Consider the following 13,958-nt stretch of genomic DNA (forward strand, 5'->3'; position numbering starts at 1 on the left):
ATGGATGTGAATGAGTTGTTGGATTACTCAGGTGAAAATAATGAATGTTATGAGGTTCAAAGCATTGAAGAAATTATGACGGATGCCGTTCAAAATCCGGTTGATGATGATTCAGTACCTTTGGAACTGGTCACTCGAAAAAAAACATTGCAAGCGGCAACAACTCTTCACAACTTTTTGTTTCAATACGAGAATACAGTGCCTCAACTCTTAAATGCAATGGGGAGATTTAAAGATGAACTCAATATAGATTCGAAGTTCACAAAAAAGCAAGTGACTATAGATTCATTTTTTACTAGACGATCCTAGAATTTTGAAATATTTTAGTAATTATTAATTTATAGTTTCGCTGAGACCAATATATTTACATTGAGATTTCAAAAAAATTATTATCTTATTTTTTTTTTTATCTATTGGGTCCAATTTTGTACTAGTCCCAATTTGGGACCAGACAAATTATTAATTTGAGTAACCTTCAATTTTCGTCCCTATGGTTTGCTGATTTTAGCACTATTAGTCCAATAGTTTAAAAATTGCATTTATCATCCAATAGATGGTTGAGTAATATTATATATGAATGGTTAAAGCTCTTACGAACTCTCAAATGTGTTCGGGCCCGACCATAAAAAAACTAGCCTCTCTAAAGAAAAACACTTTTTTAGGGGTTGCTTGTTTAACTTTTATTGAGGCTCTTAATGGTTTAGACCTTAGACCTCTTACTGATTTAGCACTTAGGGGCTGTTTGTTTACCTCTTAATGAGGCTCTTAATGGTTCAGACCTCTTAATGGTTCAGACTGTTTGTTTCGCTAGCAGATGTTTGAATGGTTAAGACATTTGCCTCTGAATGGTTAAGTATTATACTGAGTCTGAATGGTTAAGACCTCTAATCTGAATCGGTCAGACATTTGCCTCTGAACAGTTAAACATTATACTGGCTCTTAATGGTTCAGACATCTTACTGATTCAGTACTTAATGGTTCAGACCTCTTACTGGTTCAGCACTTAACCATTCAGAAGCTGCCAAACAGCCCCTTAATGGTTCAGACTGTTTGTTTCACAAGCAGATGTCTGAATGATTCAAACATTTGCATCTCAATGGTTAAGCATTATACTGAGTTTGAATGGTTAAGACCTTGACTCTTAGTAGTTCAGACCTCTTACTGGTTCAACACTTAATGGTTCAGACCTTTTATTGGGTCAGCACTTACCTATTAAAAAATTACCAAACAGCCCCTTAGTGTGTGTAGATTTGGCAAAAGTTAGGTTTGTGTGCTTATTTTAGGGTTATTGGATTTTATCACCCCTAACTATCAGCCTTTGGCCGTTGCCACCTCCAACTAACACTTTGACACCTAGCACCCCCAACTTGACTTTTAGTTTGTGCTGGTACCACTCAGTTAAATCTTTACTAACTGAGTTTGTTTCTAATCCTACGTGGCACAAACTAGATGAGATGGACAGGATTATGTGGCGAATACATGCAAGCACCCTCATCTCCTTCCTTTATACGTGTCAAGTCCCATTAAAACCCCAACTCCTCCTCATTGCCATTACCTCCACCAACCACCTGCCACCTTCACTAACCACCACCTCCGTCAACCACCAATCGCCTGCCACCATCACCTTCACCAACCACCACCATCTCCGATAAACCGCATGACAAATCCACCACCACCGTCTGCCACTTCCGCACATCGGATCCTCAACAGATCTACCACCATCACCACACCTCCGATGACGAAATCCGGTCCTCCGACGAGTGCATTTTCGAAGACAAGCTGTCTCCAATTTTGAATCCGGCATCAGGTTTCACGCTCTTTCGCTGTTTAATCTCGATACATACGGCGGTGGATTGTACTCTACGATATCTGGCGTATCTAGTAACACCATTATTAACATGTGCTTCGCCTGCGACGACGGCAGAAACAATCGTTTAAAGAACGTCCTGGTGTCGCCGGAGATGATGATTACTTTCAAAACAAATAGTGCGCTGCATCAGGAGTATAAAATGAAAGAAACGGTGACTTTTTCCCCACTTCAGTTTTATTAACTGACTCTTCTGTTACAACACTATCTTTCACCGGAATATCCATACTTCGGTGGCCGGAGAACTTGGATTTATAAGAGGGTTTTGAATCCAGTGACTGTAGGTGGAATAATGATGAATTAATAGTGAATTTGTGAGTTAATTAGGTTGTTAACAGGTGTTGTGAGAGTTAATTTGTAAGTTAGTATATGATTGGGATGTGTGTTTGTTGGATGAATTAAGGAGTGAAATAATGCCTGTTTCACTGGCGGTTGTTTCGCTGGCGATGAGACGTTCGCCGAGGAGGGAAGCAAGAGGCGGTGGTCTTAAAAGAGGATGTAGTCTTGAGAGTGAAATGGTGTTTAAGGAGAGAGATGATGATCTGGCTTTGTTTAATGAGGTGCAGAGCATAGAGGGAGATGTGCCACGTAATCGCCATGTCATCCTATCTATCTCATCAAGTCTGTGCCACGTAGGATCATAAACAAACTCAGTTAGTAAAGATTTAACTGAGTGGTGCCAGCACAAACTAAAAATCAAGTTGGGGGTGCCAGGTGTCAAAGTGTTAGTTGGGGGTGACAACGGTCAAAGGCCTATAGTTAGAGGTGATAAAATTCAATAACCCTTTATTTTATGAAGCCCTATCGGTTATATATGAAGCTCCACTAGATCACCATTGAAATATAATTAGACATGAGAATGCCTTGACCATTTGGCAGTTGCACCAATTATTTTCCTAACATGTGGTTCGGAGAACCACATTACATCCTCCACTTTTTTTAGCAGAGAGCAAAGATCACACACAAATAAAGTTATTATACAAAATGTATGAATGGTGCTGAAAAGTAAAAAATGACGATGACATTTTCGTAATTATTTTATTTGTAGAGTAATTATCAAAATTACCATACAAGTGCATCAAACAACATAAAATTCAAAATTACTCTATAAGTTTATCATAATTACTCTAATAGTTCATCAAAATAATAGGGTAAGTTATTCTAAAAAATGTTAAAAGTGTGAGAAATATTGTGGAGATGACATGTGTCCTCAATCTAAATTAATTCAAAACCTTCCATAACCGCCACCTTATTTATAGGAACATGATTTTTTTAAAAGATCTCTATAAAAACACTACAAATAACACTGCAACCACTGATGTGTGTCGGTGTGTATATATTTTTAGATGTTTATTTAAGCCCTTTTTACACTTTTAGCCAAGTTTTAAATTTATAAAACACGATATTCACTAACACTAAACACACATATGGGCAAGTGCACCCATCGTGGACGTAGTATAGTGTTGGTAAGATACCGAGGTCGTCCAAGGACACAAGAGCTTTTAATACCGGTTTATCCTCAACGTCTAATCAAATCAAAAAGTTAGAAAAATATTAAACTAAGAAAAATAAAAACTAACTAAATGCTGAAAAAGAAAATAAAATAAAAACAGATAGACAAGATGAATCACTTGGATCCGACACGTGTATTAGTATAACCTTTGATTATTTTCGCACTTTTGCACTTGTTTAAGAGATTATCTTAGTTATTGTAGTAGGCCCCTCTTTTGAAGGCGACGTTACCCTCAACCCAGTAGTTTGAGTCAGCAAGGATACAATCCTAAAGGGTCGGATTATTGGAAGATAATGAATTAAGTTATTAATGCAAATTATGGTAGGCCCCGCTTTTGGCGGTGACGTTACCCTCGGCTAAGTAGTCTGAGTCAGCAGGGATACAGTCCTAAATAGCCGGGTTAAAGTATTAATAGTAGTTAGCTTATGAGGGGGTCAAAGAGTTTGGATCCCCGCCATCCAATACCTATGGGCATTGAAGGAGATCCTACTAAATTTGACCCAGGTCCCAAGCAGGACCTCTAAACGCTGAACAAGGGCAAGACCCTTACCAAACCGTTCCCTTAACCCCCGACCAGGTAGCCAACATACCTCCATATAGACCGTGGAGATATGAATGGTGAAAATCTTTTATTTTATATAGACAGTAAAATAACGCCAAGACACCACGGACAAACGATAAGGAAATATCACCTTCAACATAAGTAACTAGTTATTAAAGTCATTAATACAAAACCAAATAAAAAGTGCAAAAGATTAAAAATAAAAAGTATTATACTAAACACTTGTCTTCACCAAGTGATGTAAGAGACTTAGGCAAACATGGCCTTGATTGTCAAGAACTCTTACGATCAATCTTGGATCCCGAGACGACTCACACACTCTATGATGGACAATGGATGATGGTGGTGGATGATGGTGTTATGGTGGTGATGGGTGGTGGATGAAGTGTGAGAGAGGTGGTGTGCCAAGGGATGAGAGAGAATGAAACCAAGCTCCTCTATTTATAGGCTGAACAGAACGCTGGACACGGCCCCGTGTCCGCTGGACACGGCCCCGTGCCCGTCTGACATTCTCTCTCTTCATTAATTGTAATTGCGAATTACAATTAATGCGCCTGCTGTACTTTCAACACGCCCCCGTGCCCGCTGGGCACGGCCCCGTGGTGAGCAATGGAAGCTTCTACTGATTTGTCTTTTCTGCTGCTTCCTGGGCACGCCCCCGTGTTCACTGGACACGGGGCGTGTTCAGACTCTGTTCTCTTCTCTTTGTCTTGGGAGGTGCCGTTGAGGGTCCGGGCAGTTTACTTTTGTTCCTTTTCTTGTATTTATGGTAGAATTAGTGGTCTTTTTGCTTCTTTTGTGATTTTGAGCTCATTTCATCCTGAAAATACAAAAGGAAGACAAAAACACTCTTTTTCCAACATTAGTACTTAAAAAGGGTTAGTTTTATGCCTTAATTGATGTGTTTTATATGTTGCATTTTACACACATCAACCACCATTCAGCACGTATATAACACCATTCAATAATTATATAACACCATTCAATAAGTATATAACATCATTCAACAAGTATATAACACCATTTTAAAGATCTCTATAAAAACACTACGAATAACACTGCAAAATCACCATTCAGCACATATATAACACCATTCAATAATTATATAACACCATTCAATAATTATATAACACCATTCAATAAGTATATAACACTATTAAAGACACTACCTCCATTTGCAGAATGTGTTCTTAGTATAATGTTCATAGTATAGTTATTGTACATGGTGTTTTAAACCTGCATGCATGGTGTTTTACATCTGCATGCTAGTAGATGTTCCAGATTCCATATGTTAAAACACCATGTGTTTTAAAACCTACATTCCTGTAGATAAAAAAACACCACGCTTTCCAGTATGTGTTTAAAACATCACGCTTTAAATCACAATACAATTAAAACACCACTGTATCAACATAGACAAAACATCATGGACTAAACATCTGATCGAAACATATTTTTTCTCTATATAAGTATAGCAATATGGTACTCATATTAAAGATAAAAAAACACTCGTTATTATGGTGTATTTTTTTAAAAAGTTACGTATAAAAAGTTATTGATGTTTAAAAAAGACGGGGGGAACTTGCATGTGCATCAATGTTAGTTTATCTTAATTTAAAAATGTTAAATTTAACTTGTATATCTTTAATCTAGAAAATTAATATGTTTAATAGTAAACATTATTTACAATTTTGCCATTATGATCTCAACCATTAGATCAAATCTAATACTGTAGATTGTTTCTTACCTTTCTCACAAAAAAAAACTCTTTTTTTTACAGGAACCTCTACCCATCAAAATAACATAACATACACAATTACTCCATAAGTCACCAAACAACATACAATTCAAAATTACTATACAAGTGCATCATAATTACTCTACCAATTTATTATTAATACATTACTACAAGGTATAATTCAAAATTACTTTAAAAGTGCATCAAACAACTAATTATTCAAAATTACTCTACAAATGCATCATAATTACTGTACTAGTTCATCATTAATACACAACATAAGATATAATTCATAATTACTCTACAAGTGCATCAAATAACTAGTCATTCAAAATTACTCTACAAGTGTATCATAATTGCTCTATTAGTTCATCAAAATAACATAACATACACAATTACACTACAAGTTCATCAAACAATATATGTATAATTCAAAATTACTCTACAAGTATACCATAATTACTCTACCAGTTCATTAAAATAAATAAATAACATTCACATTTACTCTACAAGTTTATCATACAACATATATACAATTCAAAATTACTCTACAAGTGTATCGTAATTACTCTATCAGTTTATCAGAAAAAGAAAATAACAAACACATTTACTCTACTTCAAACAACATAAAATTCAAAACTAATTTACAAGTGCATCAAATAATATAAAATTCAAAATTACTATACAAATGTATCTTAACTACTCTACTAGTTCATCAACATAATTATGCTACTAATATAATAAATACTAAAATGTCACCACGTTTTTTACATTTTCACGCTATTCATACATTTTATACGATAACCGTATTTGTATTTGATCTTTTGTTTTTAGGATATAACCATCCATAGTGTAAAGGGCTTAAAACATTTACGAGGGCGTACTTAGAGAAAAGTGACACAACAAATTTTTCTAAGCTCTCCAACGCTACAAACATCTTACAAAGCCTCACATTTTCAAGTCATCAGTGGCGCAGCTTAGTTATGTTCCGAGGGGGCGCCCGACCCCCCGAACTTTTCGATGCGTAGTGTTATGAATAGTACTTTCGTATAGAAATTTTTTAGGTATATACGTTTCTGTCCCCCCGGTTTCGGAAAATTTAGGGGGGGGGGGAAGCTTCGCCAATGCAAGTCATCATCATTTTTTACATTTACCTTTCGTGATCAAGCTCTTTTTATAATAAATCATTTTTTTCATATTACTTCAAATAATAGAAAATATTTAAAAAATGTAATATATTTAGATTGATAAAACTTCAAATTAGTTAAAATTAAACATTACGCAAATTAGAAAATAGCTATAACAAACATTATATAAATTAGAAATTACAACCATTAAGTACTTCTATTATCTCTATATAAACTAGGGTACAACCCCGTGTATTACATGGGTTTACTAAATGGAAATTTATATACTAAATAATAAAAATAATATATCATTAAAAAACTCGTGTATTGTGTGGATTTAACAAATGTAATTTATATACCAAATAATAAAAAAAGTTATATTTTTTAAAATCTTGTGTAATACATGGGTAGATGTAATTTTGTATAGTAAATAATAAAAAAGTTATTTTTTAAAACCATATGTTACACGGGTTGAATAAACCTAATTTTATGTACCAAATAAGAAAAAAAAAGTTATATCATAAAAAACTAAAGATAATATATTAATACAGAGTTTAATTTTCGTGATAATAAGAAAAAGTTAGATCATAAAAAAACAAATGATTTCGTTATAGGGAAGCATTCTGTTCCAAAATGGCTAATGAAAAAACTTAGTTATATGAAAATTATATCTATCTATAAAGACACTGTAACACCCCGTGTTACCGAATGTCAAAGTCAAAGTCAAAGTCAAAGTCCAAGTCAAGTTTGGCTTCTTTGACTGTAATTAGTCTATTTTATGTTTTATTAATTGTATTATGTGGAGTAAGTGTTGTTAATCAAAGAATCGAAGTAATCAAATCGACGCGAAACGCTTTACGACTGTGAATAGTAGGAAGTAACAATGCGATAAAGTTAATCAATCAATAATCAAGCTAATCGAATCATCAATCAAACTCGAAACTCGAACTATGCGAATTTGGTGTTATATTACATGTGTGTGTGCCTTACGTGTTACCTGTGCGTGTTTACTTAATATGTGGTGATCAATCGAATCGAAACTCAAAACTCAATCGAACTCAATCAAAATCGAATTATGATGAATGGAAGCGAAAGGATAGTGTGAAATATAGATACTTGTATGTAGATATAGTGGAAACTCTATCGTATTCGTATCGTCTTCAATTGAAATCGAAATATCAGAAATCGTCGCACTGAACACTCAAAGCAGGTTGTGGATCGATCAGGCTCCTAGCCGATCGAACAACCCAGCCGATCGGACGGACTGTCCGATCGAGCAGGCTGTCCGATCGGGATGCCTGGCCAATCGGCCAGCTATTTCCTCTTTTGGAAGCCTATAAATAGGCCTGTCATTGTCATTCTTTCCACTTTTGGAAACCCTCTGACCGACCAGCTCGTGTTCTTCACTATTTCTCAGATTTCTCTCAATCCCGGTAAGATTTCATCCTAAATCTTGTACGTTTTTTATCTATGCACACTCCTACACCTTTCTATCTTTCAAACCTTGAATTCTAACCGTGAAATCATCAAGATCTAAGTGTTCTAGGATGATGTCATCATGGTGTTCTTCAAGAACTTCATGTTTTGGCCTCAATCCACCAAGAATCACTTGGATCTAGCCGATTTCCACATAAACAAACTAAGATCTATCACAGATCTGAACATTTACATGATGTGAAGGATTGAAAGAAGGATTTCCAACTTTCTTTCAACTCTTTTACACTTAATGCCTTCAAACCGGTAGAAACGGAGCTTAAACCAACTCACTAAACATTCTAATGGTTGGGTGGTTCAAGATTCGGATTCTATCTACGAGGTTCACCGTCTTCGGGTTAAACGTTAAACTACCGTTCCAAAACGTTCACCGGCCGGACTTGGGTGATTCCTGTCCGAGCAGGGGAAACAAGTAAGGACGAAGTTGCCATGGTTCAGCTCGTTGTCAAAGTACCTCGATATAACGTCAAACAATCAGAACAGCCAAGTGTTAGACGAAAAGGCCGACCAGGTCAGAATGCTGACCGATCGAACAAGCTGTTCAAACGAACAACCCAACCGATCGGACATGACAGCCGATTGACCAGGCGAGCCGATCGGCTAGCACATGGCCCTACACTTTAACAATTTTATGAAGACTAGTATTGAACGAAGTGCTGTTCGATCGAACTACAAGCTGGGTTGAATTACTCTTCGGATCATGAGATACTATGCTTCAACACTTAATCGATTTTCAACTCGTTCGATGTATTGGAGTGCCACCCGATCGAGCATGCTGTTCGATCAGGTGACATCCTGCTGAGGACTTACTACTGAAGTGTCTAACCGATCAGTTAAGCTGGCCGATCGAACAGGCTGTTCGATCGATCGACCTGAAAGGTAAGAACACTTTAATGTTCTCAAATATTACAACGAAAACTTAAAAAGGGCAAGACATCATACACAAACACATCCTACTCAAAGGAAGAAACAATCCACTCGAACAGTCCAACCGATCAAGCCTACCGGCCGATCGAACAGGCTGCCCGAACGGACCGTCCAACCAATCGAGCCTACCGGCCGATCAAACAGGCTGTCCGAACGGATTGTCCAACCGAACGAACAACCCGTTTGATCGAACCTACAGTTTGATCGACCAGGCTGTTCGACCTATCAGCACTTGTTTCCATTTCACGCGTTACTCATCGTTATACTATCGAACTATTCAGGCTAACCCTACTCTCAAGCGCTCCCTTCAATCCATTAATCAATCGCTGTGAGTATACTCGAACCCTTTTTGCTTTAGCACTTTTGGGTGTTACATACGTTAATTATCTAAATCACAAACGAACACACTACTCAATTATTTAAACGCTAACCGTTCTGCATGTATTACGTGACTAAATGAATGCTTGTTGTTATGTTTACACGTGGAATGCTGTCTACCTGCCTTAACGACGTAGTACTATAGTTTGGACTCAGCACCCGTTCACACGGGGGTTGTTAAGGACAATTTACTTGCATGGATTACGGTGGTAATCATGTATTGCGAACTGTCTCGGACAGTCAACCCGCAGTCATTGGTATCGATGGATCCATGTCGATAATTAACATGCTTCGTTTTCCTCTGTGTACGTGCTGGTTATGCGTAAACTATTTCGAACTCTATATGCTATTATCAAACTTGTATGCTCACCTTTACATTTTATGTATTGACATTATTTTAACGTATGTGGCAGGCAATTAGGATGCTTATCTGCTAGGAAGGCGAGCTTAGAATAAGCGTCTAGAGCATAGTTGTCTGTAGATCTTGTAGATCGAGTCTCTAGAAGCATTTAAACATTATTTATATTTAAATCTGAGTTGTCGGAACAGAATATTTGACTAGTTGTTATCTGTAATAATTTGTTTTATTATTTGGGATACAGTATGGGACGTATTAATTAAACTAAATAGTAATGATAATTGTTGTGGAAACTTCTGGACAATCTGTTTTGCTCAGTGCCATGCCCCGATGATTCCGCCATCGGTTGGGGTGTGACAGATTGGTATTAGAGCCATAACTATAGGGAATTAGGCTAGACACGACCTAGTCCGGGTCGCTGTTTTAGAAACCTAGACTATAGTTAGGAACCAACAGACCAAGCTTAGGTGCCATACCCAGCTATTTCTCGCTATCACTGCACTCGAATTTTCAAATAGAATCAAGCGATTTAGTCAGGATTAGGTGTGAAAACCGCAAACTCTCGACTAAATTGCTTGGTCAATGCTGATTTTATCAATTCATCAATGATTTCCTCATGATTTTCAATAACAAACGAGGAGAATTATACCAAATCAGGAGTGAAATCCGTATTTTGATGAATAATCTCCTCAAATTTTACTAAAACGAGGAAGAAGTTGCTGAGCTAGGGGTGAAACCCTAACCTTGACAAACTTATTCCGGGTTTTATTTTTCTCACCAAAGCCTCGACGGACTCCAACGACCTGAACTCACAAGTATGACCTAGGGAATACGTGTTGAATGCCCAAGAATCGAGACAGCAACACGAACCCGAAGGTCGGAAAGTGACGACAAGTCCATTGCGAACAGTCGAATCGCTTTGGGTAGTCGATGTCTAGTAGCCGCAGACAATCTATTCCCCGATTTTATGTGTTTCGATTATGAGCCCGCAATTGCCTACACTGATCATTCGTCGATTTTATGTGCTTTATATGTAATTACCTGTTCATGTGTTTAAATTGTTAGCGTCTTGAGATACTATGGGTTTTGATCTAACATCCTCTGCTTCCGCGAATCACACAACACACTACACATCGCTAACAAGTCGCTGCAATTTTAGACAATATTATGCTACGATTATGCTATACTACTCGACACGCTATACGACTATACGATGCTACTCGACATACTATTCGCAATCGCTATATTCGAATAACTCGCAACACTTAGATGCGGTCAGGATACTGTATGTGCTACTGTGTGATGATAGGAGAATTACGTGACATTAACTGCATCTGTGATTAAATGCGTAGGTGTTATGTGTTTATGTGCTTCTGTGATTCTGTGCTCTATGTGCTTCTGTGATTACGTGAATTATGGCTATGAATTTATGTTATTCATGCCTTATCGTGTTCCTGAGCTTTAGTAAGTAGTAGACGAGTGAGGTGAGATTCGATTTGTTGTGTCTGAGACCCACGACAATGTCTGTTGCAGACCATGTCGTCATCTGGACACCGAACCCCTCTTACTCGCCAAGAAAAGAGAGACAAGCCTCTCGCTGCTATCATCGCCAAGCAAGTGGCAAAAGCTGTAAGCGAGGTGTATGAAAACGTCAGCAAATCGTCTGAGGAGTCGCGAACCGATGCTCCTAAAGATGCTAACAAGACCGTTTTTAGCTTCAAACAGTTTAAGGCATGCGGACCAAAAAAGTTTACCGGAGAAGATGGCCCTACTGCTATGTTTCAGTGGTTTGATTCGGTTGAAGTCACTCTGCACCAAAGCGGCTGTCCTGAAAATCTCCGTACCCTAAACGCGACCGGCGTCTTCCAGTCCCGAGCTCTAGACTGATGGACGACCGAACAAAACAAACGTGGGAATGATGCAGCTTATGAGCTGACTTGGGAAGAGCTGAAGGCCATTATGATGGACGAATTCTGCCCTCCCCATGAACGCCAAAACCTAGAGGACGAGTTTTGGAACATCAAGCAGAAGGACAGAGACAACGCTGCTATAACTGCTCACTTCAAGCGGCTTAGCATTATCTGTCTCGATCAAGTCAAGACGCCAGACATGGCCATCAAGAAGTACATTCGAGCTCTACCCGATTGTGTTGCCGACTTTGTTCACGCCACCAAGACATCATAAATTGAGGAGACTTACTTGCTTGCCGCCGAGATCAATGACAAGCAGGTAAAATCTGGTTTCTGGGATAAGCCATCCAATCTCTGCATCAAGCTACTACTGCAACAACCTCCGACTCCACTACTCAACCCTCCAAGTCATCACGCCAAAAGAAGAAGCACAACAACAGCAACTCCAGCAACAAGAACTGTGCTGTCACAACAACTGCTGCCCCTCTGCAAGCCGTACCGGCTCAACAGCAGTCTCATCATCGACCAACTCCAATGACTAATGCACCGCCAGCAAAGCGTGCTTACACAGGTCCCCACTCGCTCTGCCCGACATGCTCATATCATCATCCGGTGGGAATCGCCTGTCGTTTCTGCGCTCACTGCAACCTCTACGGTCATTTCACTGCGAACTGTCGCTATGGTCCTCGAAACACCGCAGCACCTGCCGCCGCTCATCAAGCTCTACTCCTAGCCCCTCAAGGCCAACCCGTAGCTCAAGCACCTGCGGTCAATGCTCGAGTCTGGTTTGCATGTGGTGATCCTAACCATTTTTGCAAACATGTGCCCAAACAGGGTGGTGAAACAAGAGCCCCAACAGCAGCAGCAGCAGCAGCCGCCTCAGTAGCAGCAGCTCAGCAGCAGCAACAAGCAGCCCGTGCCAGAACCTTCAACATCAATGCTCGTCAAGCCCAGGCTGACAACAACGTGGTTAATGGTACGTTCCTTGTGAATGGTATTTATGCATCATGTTTGTTTGATACTGGAGCCGATAACTGCTTTATGTCGTTTGAATTCGAGAAGCTCCTTAGTCGTAAGCGCTCTTATCTCCCCTCGTCATTCGAAGTTGAAGTCGCTACAGGAAGAACTATCGCCGTTAATTCTGTTCTCCGTGATTGTACCCTCGAGCTCAACAATCACATCTTCCTAATCGACCTTATTCCGATGTAACTCGGATGTTTCGATGTCATAGTAGGCATGGACTTTCTTCGCGAAAACCATGCTGAAGTTGTGTGCTTTGATAAAATGATTCGATTCTCGCTCGCAAATGGTGATCTATTATGTGTATACGGTGAAACAGCTTCGAAAGGTTTCAAGCTCATGTCATGCATCCAAGCTAGCAAGTATCTCCGCAAGGAATACAAAGCTTTCTTGGCCAACATTGTAGTAGCGGAGAAGGAAAAGAAAAAGAAGGCCGAAGTTAGAGACGTTCCAGTGGTCCGTGAATTTCCTCAGGTGTTCCCTGATGATCTTCCAGGACTACCGCCAACTCGTGATATCGACTTTCATATCGACCTTATTCCTGGAGCTAACCCTGTATCCAAAGCCCCTTATCGACTCGCGCCATCTGAAATGAGGGAACTTTCGAACCAACTCCAGGAGTTACTTGAAAAAGGCTTTATTCGCCCGAGCACTTCTCCTTGGGGCGCACCAGTCCTTTTTGTTAAAAAGAAGGATTGGTCGTCCAGGATGTGCATCGATTATCGGGAGTTGAATAAGTTAACCATCAAGAACCGTTACCCTCTACCTCGAATTGATGAACTATTTGATCAGCTGCAAGGTGCCAAGTGTTTCTCGAAGATCGATCTACGTTCAGGCTATCATCAATTGCGCATTCAAGAGGAAGACATCCCTAAAACCGCTTTTCGAATTCGATACGACCATTATGAATTCGTTGTTATGCCTGTTTGTTTAACTAACGCACCCGCGGTTTTCATGGATCTGATGAATCGCGTGTGGAAGCCATTTCTAGACCGTTTCGTCATCATGTTCATCGACGATGTCTTGATCTATTCCAAATCGAAAGCCGAACACGCGCAACATCT

General features: G+C 39.0%; 1 protein-coding gene across 1 annotated transcript; it reads left to right on the forward strand.

Moving 5' to 3' along the window:
- LOC110901277 lies at positions 1-309 on the forward strand. Its single transcript, XM_022148116.1, has one exon. It carries the CDS (start codon positions 1-3, stop codon positions 307-309), a length of 309 nt encoding a protein of 102 aa, XP_022003808.1.
- The last annotated feature ends 13,649 nt before the right edge of the window (positions 310-13,958 follow it).

This window comes from Helianthus annuus, chromosome 13 (assembly GCF_002127325.2).
Source record: "Helianthus annuus cultivar XRQ/B chromosome 13, HanXRQr2.0-SUNRISE, whole genome shotgun sequence".
Classification (NCBI taxonomy): domain Eukaryota; kingdom Viridiplantae; phylum Streptophyta; class Magnoliopsida; order Asterales; family Asteraceae; genus Helianthus; species Helianthus annuus.